The sequence below is a fragment of the Notolabrus celidotus genome, chromosome 23, assembly GCF_009762535.1.
Source record: "Notolabrus celidotus isolate fNotCel1 chromosome 23, fNotCel1.pri, whole genome shotgun sequence".
NCBI classification, from domain to species: Eukaryota; Metazoa; Chordata; class Actinopteri; order Labriformes; family Labridae; genus Notolabrus; species Notolabrus celidotus.
The window spans coordinates 5,443,963-5,470,896 of record NC_048294.1 but is presented as its reverse complement, the minus strand read 5'-3'; the positions used below and the strand labels follow the sequence as shown (position 1 = coordinate 5,470,896).

The window sequence follows — 26,934 nt, the reverse complement described above, 5'->3', positions numbered from 1 at the left end:
CGCACCATAATTTAGAGAGCCACACCTATTGAAGGGAAATAAATGAGGTGAGACCAGCAGGCTGAAACATAAAGGAAAGGCCTTTAACAAGTTTAAAACATCTCAGGGAACACTTTAGCTCAGTATCTCAAACACAGTGGCGAAAATACAACCCACATAGCAAAATTGGTCTGGCCCGGTTCTGGCCCACAATACACTTGGCCAACATACAGCAAAGAATGACGGCCCTTAAGTGGCCCAGATATAGTTTGCCTGAGACGCACACATGGGCCAGCTTAATCACAAGCTCAATCTTAATTGGCCCAGATGCAGCATGGACAGATCTGGGCCACATAAACCAAGTCACAATAGGGCCAGATTTGGCATGCCATCATATATACAATGCCATCATTGCCAGACCTGGTCCACATCCGGTTGACATACCACTTGCCATGCCAGCAGTCAGCCAGCAGTGCCGGCTTGACACCAGATTTGGCCCAGACCTATCAGACCAATTTTGCTATGTGGGAACCACATATTTAATGTTGTCTATCTCTGTTACCCCCCACCGAGGCAGTTTGAGGGCCGGTTTGGAGCCGGTGCTCAGTTTTTTGTGTTTCAACAGCAAGAGAACCGGCTACCGGCCAGGAAAACAGGTTCCTAAGCAGCACCAACTCTTTGCTGGTCTAGAAACTAGAACTGCGAACCGCTTATGTCAGGGGCGCATTACCTTTCTTCTCATATGAAGTCGGCGTCCATGGAAAGCACGACGAGTAGCACAGATGTGTCTGTAAAGTTGGATAAGTTCTCTTGGGACCTCATGTGATTATGAAAAGCCAGGAGCAACACCATCAAGCATGCTGCCTTGTCCGTCATCGTTGTTATTGTGAGGTAGAGTTCACGCTAGCGCTGCTGGGAAAAGCAGTCACATAGAAGTGACGGGTGGAAAAACAAACTGGTGCCGAGTTGGTTCGCAAGTTGAACCAGCTCCGAACAATTGGGAGCACCAGCCCAGAACTAGAACCAGGTTTGCGTTGGTCGAAAAGGGGTACGTCATCCCTCCGTCCAACTTTGCTTTTCTTGGTTAATCATTCCAAGTGAATGTCACAATCTGATGAAACCATTGAGTGAAGATGAAAATTCAACAAAACAAACATCATGACCAGTTGTTTCAAAGCTTAGCTGTAACCTCTAGGATGTGGAATCCCACAGTTTTCCCATCCTCTGGTTCCTTGGTGTCTTATTGCCTGTCTCCACTTTTGGTTTCTTTGAGGCTCTGGTTTCTGGTTTGGTAGATTTGGGAAACTTATTTCTGGGTGTTTCACCCAGCTGGTAGTGCATCTCATCACAAAGCAGCTTGAAGGCTTTATTTCTTGTCATTTTCTTTGGCAGACCAAAGTGAAGAAAATGAGGCACCTTAATGAAACACAAAGTCAACGAACAGTAGATAGCTGTCCCCTCTGGTGTTGGTGCATTTTGTTTTAGAGAAGAGCATCTGATAAATGAAGACTCAGGGGATTTTAGACAAGTGACGTGGGAGAAGCAGCTAATTCCAGACTTGTTTCTTTGAACTACCAACTGAAACTTTACTTTTGTGAAGACTTAAATGAAGTGTGGGTAGAAAAGTGATTTCTAGTGGTCAGATTCTGGATTGAAACGCTGCAAATATGGATTCAGTGCACAATGAGGCCTCTGTAGACAGCTGTTTTCATGAGTTATTGTAAAGTTGACGTATTTCTTCTAGTTTGACTCTTAAAATACTTAGTAATAAAATGGAGAAGCAAGCAGGTAGGAGGCAGAAACACTAAAAAGCAATCCACTTTCCATTTAAAGGTGACATATCACGCTTTTTTCATCAATATATATTGGTCTAAGAGGTCCCCAAAACATGTCTTTAAAGTTTATGCTAAAGAAAACCACTTTGAAATCAGATTTTGGTCTGCCTGAAAAACCCTCTTCTTCAGCCCTCCTCAGAACACTCTGTTTTCTCTCTGACCACGCCCCCTCAGGAAGTGGATGTGCCTCGGCTGTCCAGCACGTTGATCTAATGTTTCCATGTTGGCTGCTCACAGACCCGCGTTACTTCAGCCCTCTGAATCTGATCCAGAATCTGATCCTGACGGAGAGGCGCCTGTAGCAGGACCTTTCTGAACCATTGGTCACAGATTTAGTGTTTCTTGTTGTTTTATTTATCAGTATGTCGACGTGATGTAGCTATGCTAACTAGCGCTAGCACTCATTTCACACACATTTACAGAAAGGTGGAGAAATCAAAACAGGGGCAGAATGGATTTTTTTCATTCTCGGGGGGTTTGTAGACATGCCAGGGAAACATATTTCAGGTAGAGAACCATTAAAAAGTCCATTTTGCATGATATGTCACCTTTAACAAACCCTGTGAGCTTCCACATTGAAAGTAGGGCAGCAAACTGCATCATTGTGGAGCGCTATGAAAGTGAACTGATTTAAAATGTTGAATGTTTTATCGTGTTTCTACAAAGTACAAGCTTCAGCTTTAGCTGTGCACCCCAAACAATTGAATGCTCAGTGAAGAGATGCTCCCTCCCTAAAATGTTCTTTGAGACTAAGAGTGAACAACTCTACTCAAGATTTCATGAATACAAACTTGTACCTCTTGTGACCTTTATTGGAGAACAAGGTATTTTCTGAAAAGCATTCAGCACAGTTTCAAGACTATACTGGATTTCTAATCAGAAATGATTGTCTTTAAAAATGTGTTATCTGGGGCGTCATTGGCGGTGTAAGGGCACACCCCATATGCAGATGATATAGTCCTTGTCGCAGCAGTTGCAGGTTCGACTCCCAGCTTGACCATTTGGTGCTTGTCTTCCCCCGCTCTCTCCTCCCCACATTTCCAGTCTCTCTCCAGCTGTCCTATCTTAAAAATGCCTAAAAATATAACTTAAAAAAACATTATCTTGGTGGAACATCAATGATACAGGGATTAATCGGCAAGGTTTTCCTTTCTTATCTGAATGAAACCGCCATCCACGACCAATGATGTGGACGACCTCTCTTCTCTCTCTGCCCCTCGTGTCTGATAACCTGCAGCGCCTGACTCTGAAGGTGACCAGGGAGAGAGAAAGGGAGGGAGAGAGAGGTCCAGGAGTTCATCCCTCTTGTTAATGTATCGATTGAAGTGTGCCGTCTCATGTGCACCCTATGTCATTTCGCACTATCTCAGCATTGGATCATTGCAAAACTCTACGACGTCATTCACGTGGTTTGTGAGCACACTGTCCAAGACGAGAAGGGTTGATATGAGGGATGGGCAATGGTTTTCGAATATTGGAATATTTGTTCACTTTGTAAATGGTAAATTGACTTGTGCTTTTCTAGTCTGTCTGACTACTCAAAGCGCTTTTACACACTACTCGTCGCATTCACCCATTCATACCCATTCACTCACTGATGGTAGAGGCTGCTATGTAGTAAGGGACCATCAGTGTTAGCTAACCTTATTCGTTCACATTCACACACCTCTGAACAACAGAGGGAGCAATTTGGGGTTCAGTGTCTTGCTCAAGGACACTTCGGCATGTGACCGTAGGAGCTGGGATCGAACTGCCAACCTTCTAATTGATAGATGACCGACTCTACCCACTGAGCCACAACCACCCCCCAAAAATTGGGTAAAATCAATTTGTAAAAATTGAAGAGTTACTTGGAATATTTTCTCATTTTAAAGTATAATTTTTCATCATGTTTCACCGGTGCCTGGTTGTAATACAGTATTCCCACCAGACAGTGGCTATAGAGCGTCTTAAAGCTGTTTGCTAACTGCATGAAATAGCAAAAGAAGAAGAAAACATTCGCGACAGTCGCTGCGATTTGCTCCGTTTATGGATCTCACACTACTACACATATTTCCAGAGACGCTGCCACGCCACGCCGCGTCACAGAAACACCAACGTAAAGATCGAGACAGACGCTGTCAGTGCCCGCTACTAGCAGCACCTCGTCCTGCTGCTGGTTAACGCGACTGCCACGCAAAATCGGGACGTTAATGGGACAGGTGTGTGTAAGTGTGTGCAAAAGGCTGTTCCAAATTGCATCTGCAAATTACTTTTATTTTGAAGGGAAAAAAAACAGGATGCACAGAGGCACACTTGCACACCCCTCAGTCAGAAGGATGGAGCTAATCAGAGACGTCTCTTTTTCCCCTCACCATCCTTTTCCATAGTTTTTAGTGTGTCCATAAGAGTAAACCACCTTCACCTTCACATTCCTATTCACATTCAAAAGAAAGATCAATGTCAAAGAAAATAAAAGGAGTGGAAATCAAAAGAGAGTGTGTGTCAGCTTTGAATATTTTGCCATCCACGACAACTATGTTCTTACTGGACAAGCTGTGATGATTGCAGCCTTACAGTTAAAATCACCAGCAAAGAGTTCATCTCCCTGGGGTCTCAAGTGTGGCAATGAGTACACCGCCGCCTCTTTTACAAAGTGTGTGTGTGTGGGGGGGGGGAGTAGATCCACATTTATACTTTCAATTAATAACAGTTGTGTTCCTACATGGATCCACATTCATTAATGTGTACGCCCTCACGAAAGTGTCCTTCATTCAAGGTTTGCAAAATCAATCTGCGACTCAAGGTCGGCATCTAAAAGATTGTTACGGGCATTTTTATGATTTTTGTGGCGTTTTATTGTCTTAATATATTGCGACAACAACTGGTACATTAAGCAGTAATGGAAATTGTAGTCAGCTGCAACACCTCTTTCTCTACAGCTCCATTTTCATTCTATCACAGGACTACAACAGAACCCTGTAACATGTATAAAAGTTGCAGCAACGAGGCGAAGTTACAGATGTTAATGCTGGATTATACAGGAATGTACCTGACTCTTTGTACCATGTCAAATATGTACGAGGCAGTGCCAGGATCGGTGTGTTGCAGGGAGTAAATGGTACTCTCTGTGTGTGTGTGTGTGTGTGTGTGTGTGTGTGTGTGTGTGTGTGTGAGTGTGTGTGATGACTTATGCTGCCGAGCTGCATCATTGACCTCGCAGACACACTCATCCACCAGCAAGACACAAGTACTCCCCTGGGAGCAGAAGCCTACACACTATTAGCCTTGTCACCTTGTAGCCACAGACACACACACACACACCTACACACACATACACACTCTACACACTGGGGTATTGCTGAAGAAGCATACGTACTTGCAAAAACCTTTTAAATGTCGACATATTTCTTTAATCCTATCACTCTCAGCACCCGCCCTGCGCCTGTTAGCCACTCTTTCACACTTGGATCGGATTCGGGAGCTAAATGTTTGATTATGTAAGAGGAGGAGGAATACTACAGAGGAGGAGGCCAGGAGGAGAAGGGAGGAGAATTCCAGGCTGGATTTAGCCTTGTGCGCGTGTGCCCATGTGTCCGTATGTTTCCACGCGTCTTGTTTCCCCCCCGTGTGTGTTTCTGTGTGTGTTTTGTCTGCTTGCATAAGAGCTGCTTTCATTCAGTGCCGCCTGATCACGACTCATTCTTCTCGTGTGAGTCATCACCTTTCAGTGGAACTCGGATTGCAGTCACTTCTGACGATTTTCTGCATGTGTGTGTGTCTATGAGAGGGAAAAGTAAAGCTGAGCGCAGCAGCCAAAAATAAATTCCCATGTGGATTTCCTGGCCCGCGTTTGGAGACGAAACAGCCAAAGTGAATCTCTTTGATTCCCTGTAAACACTACGTACAATATGTTGAAGCTTTAGGCGGTTATTTTAAGGATTGTTTCCCTCAGAGGACTCGGGGGGTTAGGTGTCCTTGAGCTAGAAAGTGAATCTCTAACGGACCAGTCAATCATTCCTGTGCTGGTGAAGTCTGCCCGGGTTGTTCATTGGCTCGGTTTACACGTTGGCAAACCTAAAAGGGCCGGGCGGGAACTGATTCAACATTCCCAGATAACATGTAGCGTGACGTCAGTAAGCTGTGCACAGCACACTCATGTTTACTAACCAAGCCGGTCTGTGAATTTTCTTTTTTGAATACCACAGGGAGGAGAGATGAAAAGGATCTGAAGTCAGAGAGTTCAGCTTTCCCCGAGCAGATTACTCACTCCTCTTTAAAGAGCAGTTTGGTTTTCAGCTTCATGCTACCACCCATTACCAACACTTTATATTAAGCTACACATATTGGCTATGAATTATCGAATATGAGCACACATATAATCATTATAAAACATTTAATAGTTAGTTTAATCTATTGATCTATTCTGAGTAATTGAACCAGTTTACTTCAATAATTTACAGATAATTACTTATTGATACCAAGTAAGGAACATGAATACTGACCATCAATGATCAGTAATTCAAAGGTTTTCAGATGGTAACTCTGTAATTTGTAGAACAAGATGCTGCTGAAAAAGGACAAATAAATGCGTCAGCAAGAGTCAATATGCTGCTAATTAACCGACTAATAAGCTCCTAGTTATGGTGATGATGTGTTTGGGGAGGGACAAATTAAGGATACAGCAGCATATCATCATCCTGACTGCTGGGATTCAATTATCACAACACTGGTGATAGATATCAATATCATCTGTCTCACTTCACCGCTTAGTAACTGGAATTGGCCATTGTGTTGCCTGTTTGGTCGTGAATGGACGTTCAATGCAAGCATCAACCTCTGGTCCTGAGAAATGAAGCTAGTGCTAAAAACTGCAGTCCCTCCAGTGTCCACTAGAGGGTGGTTCCAAAATCTCCAGAAGCCACATACACACCCATTCAAAAAAAAGGCTGTCTTTACAGCAAAATGAAACATGTTTACAGCCTGGTAAAAAAAATTTTTTATCTGAACAGTTAATTTCCCTATCCGCTCACACTGCACACTGTGTGACCTTTTTAATGACTCATTAGTTATGATGGTATTAAAGTTATGAGTATTCAATGATTAAGGGCATGACTGACTCGGCCAAAAGGCGGGCACACTGTAGCTGTTAGCAAGGAGGCTAAAGTCTTTCCTCAACTTCACCTCTTTGCCTCTTGTCTGGTATACTGACAGGTTGAGTCAGCAATTGCAATATGGCGACCGCTGTCATTTGGCTATAAAACTCAGCTTCAGAAACCAATGGATCATCTCTTGAGACTACATCCATGTCATATAAACTGCAGAATGTTTTGTGTTTACTCGCTTAATTCGTGGGAATAACTCACACTTGGTGTGTCATGATTGCGTACATGTAAATGCCCAAGACGCAAATATTTCGCAAGAGGGGAGGTGACGCCCAATTTGCATCATTCATGCAACCCGACCATATATCCCATCTACCTACCTCTTGGTGTGAACGCCCCATTATACAGTTTAAGGTTTTATATACGGTCTTAACAAGACTAGGAGACTGCCAGGAATATCCTAATGAGGTGGTCACCTATGGTAGTTGTTTGTTGGGTAATTCCATAAACTGTATAAATAATGGACGTAGTATCCGTGACATCACCCATCTGTTTTGAAGCCAATCGTCGGCAGGTGCCATATTGGATATGCTGAAGTCAACCTAACTTCTGTCCCAGTAAAGAGGCAGGCTTTGAGCCTCCTAGCCAACAGCTACAGTGTTCCCGCCTGTCAGTCAAGTCAGCTGTGCCTCTCATAATGGAAAACTTGTAAGTTTAATATCATCAAAATTGCCGCGTTATTAAAAAAATTCATCCCCCTACAGTGAAAATTGAGAAATGAGCTATCCAGACTAAACTCGTTTTTTGTACCAGGCTGTAAACATGTTTATTTCTGCTGTAAAGATCGTCTTTTTTGAACTTGTGTGTATGTGGTTTCTGGTACTTCCGGAGCTAGCCTCAAGTGGACACTCGAGGAACTGCAGTTTTTAACACTTCAGCATTGGCTTCAATTCTTGCGGCCGGAGGTTGCCACTTGGGTAATTCATAATACCAGGGAGAATCAGGGAGAACTGAGTGAAGAAATAAACTTCTGAATCATTGAATTCAGTGTTGAGTCACATTAAAAAGTTCAGGGATAAAGAGAGTGTTAGTAATGGTTGCTTAAATCTTTCTACAAAGTCAACTTTATGCAGACGATACACTCATTTATAGAGATATTTTAAATATTGTTGGTTTCAGCTGAGATTCTTCCACCTTGTATCATGGCATATAAATACATGTGAATACAGGAAATGAAGGTTTGACACTCTACAATTTCTAGAGTAGACCAGTCAATGGTTTATTTTGAACAGTCACAGAAATATTTAAATTTGCTGTCAGGTATAGTTCTTCAAAAGCAAGAAAATCTGAATCTGCCAACATCGGAACAAGCAGGTCAGACTTTGAAATATTGGAAAATCTGAATTGCAATCTGTCCTCCTCTAGTGTGCATCTTGTATCAAACCTTGTTACCAAAAATGAAGATAAAAACAGCAAGTAAGAGACGGATAAAAAGCATCTTTAATCTTTAAGCTGAGGGAACAACGTGCTTCTTTTAACTTGCCTTCAAGATTGATTAAGTCATTTTTGTAAGCCCTTTTAGGTAAACCCTTAAAGTAAAGTTTTTCAGTCTTTGCACCACTACTTCTCTGGCCTCTCTTCGTGTAAACTGAATGCAGCAGTGTGAATTCCTGTGAAGACAGCCTGACCCAAAAGTGTGTGTGGTTATCTCCACACTCAAACAAATGTTGTGTCTCTGCCCTGAACTGAGGTCCCTTTCATTCGGGGACTGTAACCCTGAACTTATCTGGAAATTACCCAGAGGAATGCAAATGTCCTTATCAGCTGGACTGGACATTAAACAGACTTTAGCAGCTACTCGATGCAGAGTCAAATAAAGTCTGATAGAGCTTAAGTGTGAACAGAAGAGGCCACAGAAACAAAGTGTTGCATTGGCTCCTGAAGGTGTCGCGGTCAGGGCGGTGTGCAGATCAGTTTTATTTACACAAAGTTAGGAGCATAGGAGGGTATGTGGGGTGTACAAGTTGAATTTGTCATGAGAGTGACAGTCATCCTGGGCAGTTATATCCTTCTTCATGATATCAAACATGGCGCTGCAGAGCTGCTGCGTCAGATAAGCCTTTAAACTCAGGGATCTGTTTCTCAGAGTGGATTTCCTGGATTTTAAATTTTGAGCTCACCTGAGAATAAATTGCAAGTTTCCTCCTGATACAATAAAATCCTATTACTTAAGACAATGGTATCAGAAAATCTGCCATGAGGACATTTTGAGTTTCTTCTTGTTCAATCCTTTAAAAACACAGCTCAAATTTGCTTTTAATGATGAGTTTTATTACTGATTTAGTCCAATGGACCCGCCTTTTCTCTAAAATCCACAATGTTTCCACTCTGCTTTATTTGTCCAACAATGGCAGCACATATCGAGCCATGATGTCAGGCTTTTTCTTGGCTTCCTGGCATCATCGCGCAGACTCTTGACCAAAAGCAAAACACATGAACAACTAATCAAGTTGCAGCGTGATGGATGGTGGATGGTGATTAAACCGTTGATCATTAAATAGTTAAATAGATCTTCATATGTATAACCTCAACCCTGATATCATAGTATTTTAATCCAGTGCAGTTTCCCACGATTGGATCTAGGGCTGGGCGATAATTTGATAACGGTAATTATTGTGATATATTTTTTTCTCAATGTAAATATATTCTAAATAAACCTGTAAATACACCCACCAACCACTGGAAAATGAGGGGGTGCTATTTCTATTGATTTTATTTTATTTAAAGGTGACATATCACGCTTTTTTCATCAACATATATTGGTCTAAGAGGTCCCCAAAACATGTCTTTAAAGTTTATGCTCAAAAAACACTTTGAAATCAGAAGTTGATGTATTTCTTCTAGTTTGACTCTTAAAATACTTAGTAATAAAATGGAGAAGCAAGCAGGTAGGAGGCAGAAACACTAAAAAGCAATCCACTTTCCATTTAAAGGTGACATATCACGCTTTTTTCATCAATATATATTGGTCTAAGAGGTCCCCAAAACATGTCTTTAAAGTTTATGCTCAAAAAAACACTTTGAAATCAGATTTTGGCATGCCTGAAAAACCCTCTTCTTCAGTCCTCCTCAGAACACTCCGTTTTCTCTCTGACCACGCCCCCTCAGGAAGTGGATGTGCCTCGGCTGTCCATCACGTTGATCTAATGTTTACATGTTGGCTGAATATACACGGCTGCTCAGAGATCATGTTACTTCAACCCTCTGAATCTGATCCAGAATCTGATCCTGATGGAGAGGCGCCTGTAGCAGGACCTTTCTGAAGGATTGGTCACAGATTTAGTGTTTCTTGTTGTTTTATTTATCAGTATGTCGACATGTGTCTTGGTACACAGCTACGAACATGTAGCTATGTGGCTATGCTAACTAGCGCTAGCACTTATCTATGATAAATAAAAATCATCCACTAGATCTTCAAATCTGCAGGCCTGGGGAGTAAATCCGACCTCTACCAGAAAGGCAGCAGGACCTTTCCTGAAGGATTGGTCACAGATTTAGTGTTTCTTGTTGTTTTATTTGTCAGTATGTCAACGTGTGTCTTGGTACACAGCTACAGCTATGAACATGTAGCTATGTGGCTATGCTAATTAGCGCTAGCACTTATCCATGACAAATAAAAATCATCCACTAGATCTTCAAATCTGCAGACGTGGGGAGTAAAACCGACCTTTGTGTTTATTAAGACAGCCTACAACTAGCATGCCTCCCTCCTAAGCTCCTTGTTAGCACACATTTGTGCAGGTAATGAAAAACGGAGGGGGGATTCAGTATTATTTTATACAGTCTATGGGCTGAACAAGCTCCGAGCTCTGACTCCGTGACAGACCGGATATTGTTGTTACCTAACAAAAACATGGAAGTCTGAAACGGCTCGTTTTACACACATTTACAGAAAGGTGTAGAAATCAAAACAGAGGCAGAATGGATTTTTTTCATTCTCCGGGGGTTTGTAGACATGCCAGGGACACATATTTCAGGTAGAGAACCATTACAAAGTCCATTTTGCATGATATGTCACCTTTAACCAGGTAAGTCATTAAGAACAAGTTCTTATTTCCAGTGACGACCTGGCAAAAGGCACACCCTTCTGAGGGGTAAAGGGTCAGGGATAACAGTAATGATAAAAACAAACACAAGGGTAAAAACTTCAAAGACAAGTTAAACATGACAGGACAGAACAGAGCAAATAACAAACAGGGACAGCAGGAGTCCAGGATTAAAAGCAGATGCAGGTGTGTTTAAGGGAGTCCATGAGAGGGTCCCTGAAGGCTGGTTTTGAGATGTAGTGGACCAGTTTTAAAGTTTTCTGTAAATTGTTCCAGTCTGTGTGCACAGCAGGAGAGTTTTGTGTATGAGCATGTACCAGTGTATTTCACGGCAGGTATGTAAGGATGGCCAGTTTACAGAGGAGTATAAAGTGCAGTGCTGAGTTCTGCAACAGGCAGTTGTGGCGAAACGTTTGGCAGAGTGATAGAGAGAGTCCAGCTTTTGCAGAGTAGATTTGGAGGCAAAATGGTAGATGGTGTCACCATAATCCAACATGGGAAGAACTGTCATTTTTACCAGGGTGAGTCTAACAGAGAGAGTGGAGGAAGACCGCATTCTGTACAGAAACCCAATTTTTGATTTGACCTTAGTTTGCAGTTTAATGATATGAGCCTTAAAGGCTAGTTGCCACAGTAGACGAAGACTGCATTGAACAGCCAGTCATGTTGCAGGGTGAGAGGTAGGCGGGGCTTAAAGGCGTTCGGAGTGGAATGTCAACAGCTGCAACGATCGACAGCGACACTGAAGGAAACTCAAAACTTACCAGAAGCAAAAATCTCATCTTACACAAAAGATCTGCTTCCTGTTAGCACCATCAGAAATGATGGATTCAAGAAGCTGATCAGAAAACTAAATCCAGATACAAGCTAACAAACCGTCTGGTTTCTTCAACTTTCACTCAGGACCAAAAATCTGACTTAAAATTTAAATGAAACCGTTATAATTATCTGTATCGACTGATATGAAATATTCTATAGTGACAACATCATTTTCAATATCGCCCAGCTCTACTTGGAACCCAATCTAGCTAGCTTGGACCATTAAAAAGATGGTATATAAAGTCTGTAGTCTCCAGAACTCCATCCCTGACTTCTCCTCTCCATGACCTGACTCCATGACTCAAAAGAAGCAGAGAAAAACCTTCTCAGGTCAGAGCAGGTGCCATGGTGTTCTGTTACTCTGGAAACCAACAACTTGAGCACTTTGTGTGAAAGACTTCGAGGGAGGGAGGAGAGAGGAGGGAGGAGGAGAGAGGACCCAGAAGAAGAAGAAAGCAGGATTCTGGCAGCTCCTATGTATAGCTGTGTTTCAGCATAGAGAGAAGCAGGGAGTAGCCAGGATCTAAACGTATCAATAATACATGAGGTTGTTCTCCGATATGCTAACATGAATTATTTGACAAGCCGAGCCGACCTGCTTCTCTCTTTCCGTCTCTGTACATCTCCTTCCATCTCTCTTCCACGTTTGTTCAGAATCTGAATAGGATCTTTTTCTTGGAACCGTCTTCGCTGAATAATCTGGAGCTCAGCGGGGTTCCTGAGCCTCCCTCTCTGTGCCGAGTTTGTCTGCCCCCTTTATAGATTTTTTCGTTTTAACTATATCCATGCATTTTGTGTGTGGGTTCCCTCTGCTGCTGCTGCTGCTGCTGCTGCTGCTGCTGCTGCCTTTTGTTTTTTGAGGCGGTGGGAGAAAAAAAAAAGAAGCTCTCGTCAGGCTGACTTCTGACGAGGAGGGGAAGAGAGCAGACTGCACACCAGAGGAGGCAGAGAAGGAGCCTGTGATTGTATGAGCTCATCTGTTGCCATGTCTACCTCTTTACCTCCCTTTATCTCTGACAATCTTGGCTAAGTCTTAACTTGGGTTCATTTTTTAACGCAGCAGGAACACCAGAGTCACCACATCATTATCGCGATCTGTAAAACGGAGCGTTTTGGTCTAAAAGTGGAGCTCATGGTCCCGATGTGTCTTATTTTACCTCCTCCTCTTCCTCTGCCGTGTCTCAGAGATTCTTCCCTCACTTCCACTTTCAACCGTATTTCTATCAGAGCTTTGTTGTCGTATAAAAAAACACCTGAGTCATTTATAGGCGGCCTTGAAGGGCTACACGCTCTTTCAGCTTGGGTTTATAGTCTCTGTCTTGACTTGTGATGCTAACCGGTTACAAAATGAAGGACTTTATTTGAAGTGTTTTACCTGATAAAGATATGAAGTCATGCTTCTTTTCACATCTGAGGAGGCAGGCATGGGCTGTGACAGGCGGACTCAGCTTTCTTAGTCAAAAAATACCACACACTTTGGAATTCATAGCTTAGATTGACACCGTCTTTAAACCATAATCAGCTTGCGGGGTGAAAAGTATAAACATAAACAAACTGTGCATTCAGAGCTGAAAAGCTTAACAATAACTTGAGTAAATACTGTATTACTGTAAAACCTACTCATGGTAATTACTAGGTAAGACAGTCTTACCCAGTAATTACTATGAGTAGGTTCTGTTGTTAACTCAAAATCTGGCCTCAAAATATGAAGCCCATGCGGAAGTGTTATAAACTGCAGTTCATCTAGCGTCCACTAGAGGCTGGCTGCAGAAACACCGGAAACCACATACACACCAATTCAAAGATGACGATCTTTACAGCAGAAATAAACATGTTTACAGCCTGGTACAAAAAACCCTGTTTGATCTGAACAGTTAATTTCTAATTAAGTTTGCCCATTTAAGGACATGACTTACTTGATTGACAGGCGGGAACACTGTAGCTGTTGGCGAGGAGGCTCAAAGCCCGCCTCTTTACCTCACACTAGCTTGGACAAAGTTAGGTTGAGTTCAGCATTTCCAATATGGCACCCTCCAACGATTGAGTTCAAAACAGCGCTTCAGAAACAGATGGGTGACGTCACAGATACTATGTCCATTATTTATACAGTCTATGCTGTTAACACAAGAGCAGTCCCATTGAAACAGAGTCCTTCCAGGTCACTTGTACCTTGCGCCACACATACAGAGTACTTGTCACAGCAGTCTCAGGTTTGACTTCCTGTCTCTTTTCAACTATCTCATCCAATAAAGGCGGAAAATGTCAAAAAATATAATTTTAAAGATGCAGACTTGCATCACATTTGCGATTACATCACAACTCAAATGTCATGTGAATATGTGTACCAGACCAGAAGCTGGCGGAGGAATCCCTGTTCAACTCCTCTACTCTACTAGTTTAATAGTGGTGTGTGTTTTAAAGTGATCTTTTGGGGCATTTTTCCCTTGAATTGTGGAATGTGTAACAGGACACAGTTGTTTTTGCCACAAATTCCTAAACCGAGTCCTAAAATTCTGACGTCCATCAAAGGTTGTGCTTCCTTCTTCTGTCAGCTTGCTTCCTGATTGGTTATTCCTTCATTCAACGGAACAACCAACAGAGTTAGGGTATCCTGCATTAGCATGTTTGCATAAAGCACAGCTTAGACCAGCTTGCTCAAAACTAAATAAATTAAATTAGGATTTTAACCTTTTACAAGCTTCCAGATGTTACAATGTCATTTAGCAGACGCTTTTATCCAAAGCGACGTACATACGAGAACAAGAACAACACAAGCAAAGATCTAGACAAGAGGAAACAAGATCAGTAAGAGTAACAAAGTGCTTCAAGTCCATTTGGCTGCAGGTACTACCAAGCAGTGTTAAGGCAATGCACAAAAATAAGTAAGGAATTTTTATTTATTTTTTTCCCGAAATAAGGAACGTCTACAATGAAGCAACCAACCAATTTAAGACCTTCCATTATCATCATCAACAATTAACATCACCACAATAATGACCAAAGTACCAAGTGCTGGGTCACTCAAGAGCTGAACACAGATTCCCAGAGTAGAGCAGGACAGTGCGAGTCAATCGTAGCTGGAAGACATGATCTGCCACTGGGGACAACAGTGGAGAACAGTCTAGCTAAGTGCATAGTGCTTCTTAAAGAGCTGGGTCTTTAGCTGTCTTTTGAAAGTAGAGAGGGACTCTGCAGATCAAATGGAGTTAGCCAATTCATTCCACCATTTAGGGACAACAGAAGAGAAGAGTCCAGCTAGTGATTTTGAGGCCTTGTGTGCTGGAAGCACTAGGCGCTTTTCAGAGGCTGAGCGTAGCGGGCGAGAAGGGGTGTAGACCTGGATGAGGGGTTCCAGGTAAACTGGAGCAGTTTTGGTTACTGCTTTGTAAGTCATGATTAGAGTTTTGTATCTGATGCGAGCTGCAACTGGAAGCCAGTGTAGTGAGATGAGCAGGGGAGTGACATGAGCTGTCTTAGGCTGGTTGAAGACCAGACGTGCTGCTGCGTTCTGGATCATTTGCAGAGGTTTAACTGTGAATGCAGGGAGGCCTGCCAGTAGAGAGTTGCAGTAGTCAATGCGTGACATTACAGATGAAAATGATTGATTATTCTTTACCTCTGCAACATACGCTCCAAAAACTTTTTACCATCTTTTATTTGACATTTAACTGGACAACAGATCAAGCTATGATCCAATCTAATCCCAGCCAAATGAATTCACAAAGCACATTTCAATCAACCAAAGTTGACCGCAGTGTTCTACAGCCAAACATAAATCCATAAAAAACCATAAATGAAATACAAAGACCAATTTAAAAACAAGAGAACAATAACATAGTAAAACACTTTAAGACCAGTATGAGTAAGAGGCAGCTCTCATGCTGAGCCAAAAATGAGGAATGAAAGTGTGTTGATGAAATGTGTTTGGCCTGTTGACAACTTTCAATTAAATTCAATAAAAAAATAACATTTTCAGATTTGTTGGAAATGAACATCAACTCAAATTTTCAGAATCCTCATTGTTATCAGTTTCAAAGCTAATGGCAGGTTTAATAATTTCCCAAAATGCAAAGTTCCCCCCACATGACCCTGAAAGCCTCACCCCAGTCTATTCATTGATATAACCCGAACCCTATACTCTACATGTTTAACAAAAGTCCCCTCTCTTAAATCAATGTTGAATCTTTTTGGGACTAATTTTCTGTCCACAGATGGGGGCTGAGTCCACACACCAGACAGCAACAACAAAGTTTCGTCCCCACAGCGTGAGCGCGCACACACACAAAAAGGACCAGAACAAAATCAAATTCTTTATGCCTTTTTAAATAGTCCCAGAGCCCTTGGAAACAAGTCAGTGCAGCTGAATCCAACACACATGCCCGCAAGCATATTTGTGCTCCCAAACACACACACACACACACACACACACACACAAACACAGATTCTTAGATGCTCCAACCAGCTAGGAAGAGCTGGTTCTCGTCCAGATTGAGAAATTGGCAAGCCAGCAAATCTCAGATCATTTTAAGTCAGTTGGACAGAGACCGCCTTAACTTTAAGATGCTTTTGGGAAGCCCGAGGCCCGAGTTTCCAAAACCGTGGATGATGGCCAAGACTTTTCCCTCTGTAGACTGTTATTCAGCGGATGAGCAGAAGTAGAGATAGAGGAAGTGTTCACAAGCGACCGAATGGGGGTTCAGCGCCAGTCCTTTGGGACGCAGTCTAGGTTAAGTCTCAAGGTTTTATAGTCCAAAGTTGAAGTCAGGTCTCTCTGACTGTTTGACTTGGCAACAATATTTGTAGAACATTTTTCCTGCAGTGGAATTTGATCCTGTTCATGAACACAACTCTCTTAAGTAGGAAAACACAAACAGTCTTGTGACTTATCTCTGCTTTTGCTGTATTCTTAGTTCCTGCACATAAATTCAGTATCTAGAAAAGTTCAAAGCAAACAGAAGACCACATTTCTAAATGTTCATCAGGGTTAGATTCTGGCATCCACTTCCCAATAAACTACATCTCCCTCTATCCCTCTTTCCAACCCCAAAACAGTCCTGGCAGATGTGTGTCTAACATGAGTCTGGTTCTGCCCGAGGTTTCTGCCAGTTTGTCCTTGCCACTGTAACTTGCCAAATGCTGCAAAGTGCTCGTTTGTTGTAACTTTTCTTGAGTGAAAATCACATTTTATGTGAAAAGCAAACGACTGCTATCTCCTTCATAATTTGAGTGTTAACCGATTTTTTCCTGAGTTCTTGTGCATTTTCATGTCATGATTTATGGCTGTGGACACAGTGACTGTCGCGGGAAACAATCTTTGTTTGCTGCCGTAAGCTGCCTGCTGTTGTGGACGTACTTGACTCCAGCTGCTACAACTACTACTATCTATCTCACCACTATCATCTCTCTCTCTTCATCTCCCTCTATCCCTCTCTCCAACACGGTCTCAGCAGATGTGTGTCTAACATGAGTCTGGTCCTGCTGGAGGTTTCTGCCTGTTAAAGCTGGGGTTGGTAGTCTCGGAAAACTAGCATGAATTTGAAAGTAGCATTTCCTCATGACTCCATCTAACCCCTCCCCTCCTCCCTTGGAGCTCCTCCAAAACGACGCCCACCCCCGCTCACATGCTAGAGCGCCGCTGACTTGCGACCATACGATGGTGACTGATTCAAAACCGGTCCTCACCAAAACATTCTCATAGTGAAAGTTAAAAACACAAACAAACATGGCTGCTGTTAGCACTCACAACTGTCATGCTAGCATTATCCAGTTGATCTGGTGACACGATATCAGGAGAAAAGTTATAACACATATAAAACTGTAACAACTCTACTGTTTGTTAAACGTGTTCAGTGTAGATGTTCTTAATTCCTACAGTGTTGACGGTCAGTGAAGGCATCAGGAGAGGTGTAGAGTGTGTGAGCAGGAGAGAGGAGAGACAAGAGGAGAAGTTCTTCATTCATTCAAACAGTGATTGTTGTTTTGTTGGTTGTCGTGATCACGGCCGACAGTGACCGATTATTAAAACTCAACATGTTCACGAATCGGCTCGTCATCCCTACAGCGTCCGGACGGACGCTACAGTACATCTACATTTCTGTAGGACTTAGTAAATGTCATTCATTCTTCTGCTTGTCAGAGCCCCCGTGGTGAGAGCTTTTTAGACTCTGATCCGGACTACAGTCCTGAGCAAAGCACCTCATCGGGTCAGAGGGGACAGGCCCGAGGTCGAGCGAGAGGGGCAGTAAATAGAGTCAGGGGAAGCAGAGGCAGGAGACGAGGACTCAGAGGAGTGCACGCCGGGGAAATGTACGCGCAGCAGGCGGGCAGAACAGCAGGACGGGATTTGAATTGTTTAAAATTTTGGCACCCAAAAACGGTGATTGGTTGGTGTTTTCCCAGATTTTCTCCGGCTGTAGATAGTGTCTTTTTTCACTGTTTTTTAAGAACACATCATGTAATGATTGCCATCAGGACATAAAGATCATTTTAACCAGTATAACAAAAAGTGTATCTAAATCTGATCACCAACCCCAGCTTTAAAGGAAGTTTGTCCTTGCCACTGTAACTTGTGAAATGCTGCAAAGGGCTCTGCTTGTTTGTTGTAACTTTTCTTTAATGAAAATCACATTTTGTCATACAGCATTAATTTGAATTATTTTGATTATGGTCCCGTTTAGAGTTAATAGTTACGACTCATGATTAGTGCCACATTGAGGTTAGAAAATTAAAAAAATTCAAGCACAAGTACATACATTTGCGAAGGTACTGTCAGAGCTAACACCGGACACGACGCCACATTGGAAGGATTTCACCTGCTGTGGGCGGACAGGATACAGGAGAGCAAGACTGAACTAACTGGTGAAGAAGGCCAGCTCAGTCCTGGACCCTGTGGAGGTGGTGGCTGACAGGAGAATTAAGGGCCAAGCTGTCTGGACATTTTTTTCTATATATAATCTTGTTGGAATTCTTGTACTGTACACCTTGTTGCTGTAACTCTGTGGATGTCCCCGTTGTGGGATGAATAAAGGAGTATCTTATCTTATCTTAATTTTAGGAGACCAACAAGAAGTAGAAAAAGTCTTATGTTTAAGTGGATACACTCGTAATTCTACGATAATGAAGTTTTAACTTAACAACTTTTTTCTCTTATGACTGGTCTCTGTTAAAGTTAAAACTTTATTCTTACAGAATTACGAGTTTATTAACTTAAACATAAGACTTTTTATCTCCTTCTTGTTGTTCTCCTAAAATTACGACAGTGCCATCCCACATTTATGAACTTGTGCTTGAAATCTTAAAATTTGTATCCTTAATGTGACCCTAATCATGAGTCGTAACTATTAACTCTAAATGGGACCATACTGAAAATAATTCAAATCATGCTGTGTTGAGGAAGACTAAAAGTTAGAGATTAAGACCATAAACTCTGAAGGAAACCGTTTCCACTGTATTGAGATTATTGGGTCAACATGATCTGACTTGAGTCGCCCCCTACTGGCCACTAGGAAGAATACAAATTTAAGAAACTTTACACTGCTTGCACTTATTGAATTGACATGTCCACTTCTTACAGTCTCTGGTCTACAGTTGTTGAGAATTGCAAATGAAGCCTGAAGTGAACTTATTTCAAGTCAACAGTAGCTCTGGAGGGAATTTGTTAGCCCATCTCTGCGAGCAGCACCTGCCCACAGACTGAAACCATCTCTCTAGAGGTCTTTCTACATTCTGAGTTTCCAGCTGCAGAATAAAAAAATCCAACCTGGAGAAAGTAAATAAATAAAGTCTTCCATATTATTAATATATCTCAACATTGAGGTTCCCCTAAGTAAGGCAGAGAAGCTCTTAGAAGAGGAGAAAGCAAGCTATAGGAAGTAAAATCCTGAGGGATGCACTGCAGTGTGTGTGAGGATGAAGATGTTTAACTTTGAAACAATGTGATATTTGAAAAAGAGAAGACTGTATGTGCAGCCTAAATATGAAATAAGAAAGCTCCCAGCTCTCTCCTTGTAACATCAAATCTGTCAAACCCATCATGTACGCAGTGTGGAGTTTGAAGTGATAGCAACAGACTGGCTGTAGATCTGTTATGTCACACAGCGGTTAAAAAACGTCCAAATAACAAACAAAGATGTCAGGAAGTGATGCCATGACTCATCACTTTCTGGCGGCCATGTTGGAGTCTTTGATTTGATCTCATTAACATTTTCCAGAGGTTATTAAATAATTCCTTGTATTGTCCTGCCAATCCTGTACGCTTTCCCAAAGGTTAATTAATTTTTTTTATGTAACCTTCCCCTTGCCGATTGTTTTCCCTCACCATGTGTTGCGTGAGTGACTCATACAGAGTCCTAACATCTGACTGGAAAGAGGACAGCAGGTGGCGGGAGGTCATTTTTAAAAATGGATGTCTTCAGCCTGAGGTGAGACGAGTCACTGAGGTTGAGGTGAAGCAGTGGGGAAACATAAGGCGTTTTTCAACCGGAGGAACTTTACTCCGGAACTACATGCGTTTCGACCGGTGGACCCAGGGTCTAAATTTAGTTCAGGGGTAGATAATCTCCCCCCTAAAAAGGCCGTTGTTGAACAGCTGTTGAAACACAGAGGGAGTTCCTGGGAATGCAAACTAGTTTAGTTTTTATTAAGATTTCAAAATATCCTCATCAGATATTTAATGATCGTCTAAAGAAGCTTATGAGGGATGCATTCGGCTGAGAGTCTCCAGTTAACAGGGTCGCTGTTTAAACCAAAACACCGGCCGATCTCTGCCACAGCTTTTTGAGTTAAAAGGGATTTTAAAGCCGTGTTGAAACGTCTTTGCTACTCGCGCTTATCTCCTCTCACGTGTTGATTCATTCATTGCTTTTTCCATGTTTTTAACCGCAGGCGCAAAATTTTCACTTTTTTCATGTTTTTCTAATTTTGGAGCACATTTTCAAATTTTCAGGAAAATGTATTTTTTCGACAGGTTACAGGTCAACTTTTTTGTCAAATGTTTTTTGTCAAATTTTGTTTCCAAAACTTTTTTTTTCAATTTTTTTTGTCAAATTCATTTTTTCAAAAAAAAAAAAAAAATCCACATTTTTTTTTCAAAACTTTTTTTTCAAATTTTTTTTTCAAAACTTTTTTTTCAAATTTTTTTTCAAAACTTTTTTTTCAAATTTTTTTTTCAAAACTTTTTTTTCAAAAAAATTTTTCAAAACTTTTTTCAAAACTTTTTTTTCAAAATTTTATTTTCAAAACTTTTTTTCAAAACTTTGTGTTGAAACGTCTATGATACTCGCGCTTATCTCCTCTCACGTGTTGATTCAGTGAATCCATCTGTGATGAAATATAGCACCATCTAAAACAGCGCCAGCTGAGTCTCTTCCATGCTAACAGGCTAACTGTTGTGATACATGCCGTTCTTCTGTGGTGTCATCTGTGATGTATGGCCTCCGTCTTTGACTCACTGCCCTCTACTAATCTGGTGGTGTAGTGCATTTACTTTATATTTTCTCCATACGTCACTGGCCTGATTTGCACAATCTACCCGGGGCTTCGGCCCTGCAGTCGAAGCGCAGACAACAATGGGGGCATAGAACCTTTTAGTTCAGTGTAAAGCAGTTCTGGGGCCTAAAAGACCCCGGAACTCTTGGTGGAAATGCAACTATACTACTTTCCTGTTTTAGAGCAACAAGCTGAATACCCACCAGGTGTGTGATCATGTAACCACTGACATCTATGTAAGAAGGCAACCACAGTGAAACCATGATTAAAAAGATGATTCCCTAAGACCGTAAGATTATCATTTAATCACCATATGTGTCTTAATGTCTTGACAGATTAACTGTTTGAGTCACAGCCGACACAACCCAGGGCTACATTTTAATAGAGACAAACTCATGTCAGTGATGACTCAGATAATTCCTTGTTATTAGCTGTTTGCTAATGAGCTCAAGCTATTTCAGTCAGACAGTGTTCATGTGTTTCATTAAATCAGAATGTGTCCTTTGCTGGAGCACTCGCTGAAATTTAATCAAGTTATTGTTGAGGCTCGGGAGAAGGCAATGTCTGTCAGTTTGTTGGTTGGCTGTCTTGTTAGTCTACCACACTGGCTCAGACTGAAACATCCCAAAGCTATTGGGATCATATATCATGATAAATCTGTTCAGACATTCATTATCCCCAGAGGAGAAATCTTACAGACTTTTGAGACCCTTAACTTTTCTTTGTTGAGCCTCAGCAGCTTCCCTCACACTTTGATAATTCAACATCTACTGAGTTAAGTGGTTAAAAGTGCTGTTCAGGCTATTCATGCTCCCCAGAGGATAAATTGTCATGGCTTTGATTATCTTTTGACTTTTCCTCTTGTGGCCAAATTTACAGGACGATGTTTCTGTCTCTCGTATAAGAGATTTCAACAACTGCTGAGTACGTTAGATCAAATTGCTGTTTAAACCACTCATGTCCCCCAGAGGATAAACCTTGAAGATTTTGGTGGTACTCTGACTTTTCCATCTCATGGCCAACCTCTCAGGGCAGCTTGTTTGTCTTAACTATAATACATCTGAACAACTACTGGATGAAATAGTACAAAAATGTGGTTTAGATCACTCATGTCCCCCAGAGGATAAATCTCTAAGATTTTGGTGGTACTCTGAATTTTTGATCTCATGGCCAACCTCTCGGGACAACTTGTTTGTCTTAACTATAATAGATTTCATAAACTACTGGATGAAATAATAGAAAATGTGATTTAGACTACCCATGATCCCCAGATGATAAACCTTTAAAGCTCTGTTGGTGCTTTTGACTGTTCCTCTTTCCACAAACTTTACAGGACAATGTTTTTGACTCTACTTTAAGACATGTCCCCAACTGCTGAATACATTAACTCAAACTGCTGTTTAAACCACTGATGTCCCCCAGAGGATACATCTTTAAGATTTGGGTGGCACTCTGACTTTTCCATCTCATGGCCAATTTCTCGGGACACCTTGTTTGTCTTAACTAGAAAAGATTTCAATAACTATTGGATGAAAAAGCACAAAATGTGGTTTAGACCACTCATGATCCCCAGAGGATAAATCCTTAAGGCATTGTTGGTACCCTGACGTTTCCCTCTCACAGCCATAATGATTTTGTCAGTCCTGCAACTTAAATATACATCCTCTGGTTCAGTGGGCAAGACATGAAGTACAAAATTCAAGTTCCCCAGGGGATGACATCTAAAGGCTTTGGTGGTTCTCAGACTCTTCCTTTTCGTGCCCTAAGAGGTTAACATTTTCACCTCCCCAGAGTTTAAATTTCAAAGACTATGGTTGAACTCTGACTTCCCCTCCTAAGGCTACCCTAACAGGACCATGTTTTCGCCTCTCCTGTAATCAATCCCAGCAACTACTTGAGGAATTTCCACACAATATTTTCAAGACCACTCATGTTCCCCAGAGGATAAAATCTAAAGACCTTGTTGGCACTTAAACTTTTTCCCCTCGAATGGGCTTATCAGGTTAATGATTTTCTTTATCCTGAAATATAAACATACATCCTCAATTGGCAGAAAACATTGTGATGAAATTCATGTCCCCCAGAGGATGAATCCCAGTCCTTTAAGTTTCCTTTTAGCATCCTAGCAGGTTAACACTTTTTTGTACGTATGCTTTCATAAATATTGATATCTCCATGATGAATTGGCACAAACTGTTGTTTGGACCATTAATGTTCCCCAGAGGATGGACCCTAAAGACTTTGACAATCCCCTGAGTGTCTCTCTTAGCCACACCCTAACAGAGCAATGCTTTTACTTATTACATGGTATTTCTCAACATCTCCTTTATGATTTGGCACACAAAAATGAGACATTCGTGGTCCCCAGAGGATTAGGAGCTCTAGCTTTCGTGGTATTTATTGCATTTTACATGGAAGCTGTCTGACAGAGTGCTGTTAAAATTTGTACTGTTATTCATTGCCAATAGTCTGTTAATGTTGTCCAATGTTTTGTTTTAATTTGCAACTAGACAGGGCACTGTAGAGCAGAGACAACAGACAACACGGTTAAATACTATATCCAAATATGCCAGCACACTATTTCTACCCTCCTGCAAACCTTGCAACAAAATTTGTATTTACATGTTAATATCAATGCTGAATCTTTAGGCACAGGATCAATTTTTGTTCCAGTGTTTTGGCTTCACTTTGTAGTTTGAGGTGCATTGAGAAGACATTGTAAACAGGTTGTGGTTGCGCGCAGGAAACCCAGTTCATGTGGCAAAAGCACAAGAAGCAGAAACCTTTGCCACAGTAGTTGAACCCACTTGCTGTCATCGAACGACAGCTTCCCACTTTGCAGTTATCCTCCATTGGGGATGTTTGTCAAAGAGGTTTTCTTTGTATGTTTGGGAATCAAACTGGCAACCCAACAGTGAGAAAACATACTTGAAGGCTCGCTCGATGAATACCCAGAGAGAGTTGTTGTTCTTTAACTTTCAGATCTCCAAAAGCTACTTTTTGCACAAAGTTTTAAGGTTGAAAAATCCAATGCTCAATAAGTAAAACCAAATAAAAATCACAATGTGTTTGAAGGTTTATTTGTTCTGTGTACGCTGCATAATTATTCTTCTATCAGCCGCTCTCAAAGCTCCATTTGAAGTATTAATTTTTGTTGTTTGTCTTTTTTTATCTCAGCGTTTCATCCAGTACCTGGCCTCGAGAAACACTCTGTTCAACCTGAACAACTTCCTGGATAAGGGAGCTCTGCAAGGTACGGCACACACACACACACACACACACACACACACACACACACACACACACACACACACACACATACACATACACACATATTACATCAAAAGTCATGAGAATAATTCACAGCATCTTTGATTTGTGTGTATTTGATTTAAAAGTAACAGAGGACATAATCTTACATTACACCGGTGCATTTTCTAGCGATTAAGGAGAGTCTCTGAAATCAGCAGAAACACATTTTATATAACAGAACAAGTGGAATACATCTGTAGCTGTCTCTCATGACATTTAACACAGGATCTCTCCCTCCGTGCGACTCTGTCCTGGCCTTTTCTCCTGCAGGTTACGACATGTCAACCTTCATCAGAAGATACAGCCGTTACCTGAACGAGAAGGCCATGTCCTACAGACTGGTGGCCGTGGATTTCACCAAGATGAAGAGAGGGTGAGGGAGAGCGCGCACAATAAATGACAACCTCAATCACGACTTCACACTCAGATTCCCGCACAGCACCAGGCGGGTGTTAAACTTTTTGCTCTGTAGTGGGAGGCACAGATGGATTGAAAGTGACAGCGGGTCTTGGTACTGTAAGTGTAGCTTTAGGGCCATTTGATAAAGATGATCGAATTTACATACACAACATTTTGCATCTGCCCGGCAATAATTCATCACGTCTTTGTGGAATATTTCCAACCTTTATTTGATACACAATCATTCAGAGAGTCTGAGGAAACAGAGGTTAAAGGAACTTTTCATCACTTTGCTTCGAATGTTATTTACAAAACAGAAGAATAATTTCCGACTCAGTGTGAGGAGAGACATCTTCAAACCATCATTGTTTCTATCTCCTGCTGTTCCAGGGATTGGTTGGGGGTGTTTGAAGTGAGCTTATATGACATACTTCAGCTATCAGTAGATTACTCCTTGTTTGGAGAGACTGTCTGGAGTCCCTACACCGAAGCTAAACTTGTAGAAATGTAAAGATTCATTGATCCAAATCGGTTCCTGGTCTTAACTATAAAGAGCTGAGTGCACCAATCCGTGGGACGATGGATCTCTGGTTTTAAAGTCATGTTTTGGTTGGCTGAGGATTAGCTGTTTATCCTGCACACACTGCATTCTCAATTCCCTGAGCCTCTGATTGCGACCTTTTAACTTTCGTGAAACTAACGTTAGCTTAGGTGGCTAGACAGTTGGTTTAAGGAGGTTTACATAGAGAAAACGTCTGCAATCACCAACTCAACTCAACATTATCATATACCAACTTTCATACACAAAATCATGCCACCCAAAGTGCTTCAAAACAAAAGGGGACAAAAAGGACAGCAAGTTAAAACCATAGACTGTATAACCAATGGACGTAGTATCCGCGACGTCACCCGTCTGTTTCTGAAGCACTGTTTTGAAGCCGATTGTCGCCGGGTGCCATATTGGAAATGCTGAACTCAACCTAACGTCTGTTGAGCTAGTGTGAGGTAAAGAGGTGGGCCTTTAGCCTTTTCGCTAACAGCTACAAGGTGCATGCCTGTCAGTCAAGTCAGGCATGCCCTTTGGGCAAAACTTATTATTAAACTTTGTTTAATATCTTCAAAAATAAGGAGTTATAATAATAATAATAATGCATTTTATTTATAGGCGCTTTCTTGGCACTCAAGGTCACCTTACAACATTAAAAACAAACAGAGTTTAAATAACAAACAGGACATAAAATACAATTTTAAAAGTTTTAAGTGAATGGACAATGGAGTTGTGGTCAGATGGAGTAAGCCAGTTTAAACAGATGGGTTTTGAGTTTGGATTTAAAGGTGACATATCATGCAAAATTGACTTTTTAATGGTTCTTTACCTGAAATATGTTTCCCTGGCATGTCTACAAACCCCCCGAGAATGAAAAAAATCCATTCTGCCCCTGTTTTGATTTCTACACCTTTCTGTAAATGTGTGTGAAACGAGACGTTTCAGACTTCCGTGTTTTTGTCACGTAACAACAATATCCGGTCTGTCACGGAGTCAGAGCTCGGAGCTTGTTCAGCCCATAGACTGTATAAAATAATACTGAATCCCCCCTCCGTTTTTCATTACCTGCACAAATGTGTGCTAACAAGGAGCTTAGGAGGGAGGCATGCTAGTTGTAGGCTGTCTTAATAAACACAAAGGTCGGTTTTACTCCCCACGTCTGCAGATTTGAAGATCTAGTGGATGATTTTTATTTGTCATGGATAAGTGCTAGCGCTAATTAGCATAGCCACATAGCTACATGTTCATAGCTGTAGCTGTAGCTGTGTACCAAGACACACGTTGACATACTGACAAATAAAACAACAAGTAACACAGAATCTGTGACCAATCCTTCATAAAAGGTCCTGCTGCCTTTCTGGCAGAGG

General features: G+C 41.6%; 1 protein-coding gene across 2 annotated transcripts in view; it reads left to right on the top strand.

The window, feature by feature from the left end:
• The window catches only part of si:ch211-200p22.4 (phosphatidylinositol-binding clathrin assembly protein), a 146,085-nt gene that overhangs the window by 55,437 nt on the left and 63,714 nt on the right, over positions 1 to 26,934 (top strand). For both annotated transcript variants that reach the window (XM_034676580.1, XM_034676581.1), the window contains exons 3-4: positions 24,487 to 24,562; positions 24,892 to 24,994. In XM_034676580.1, coding sequence (XP_034532471.1) covers positions 24,487 to 24,562; positions 24,892 to 24,994 — 179 coding nt within the window. The remainder of the gene's footprint in view (positions 1 to 24,486; positions 24,563 to 24,891; positions 24,995 to 26,934) is intronic.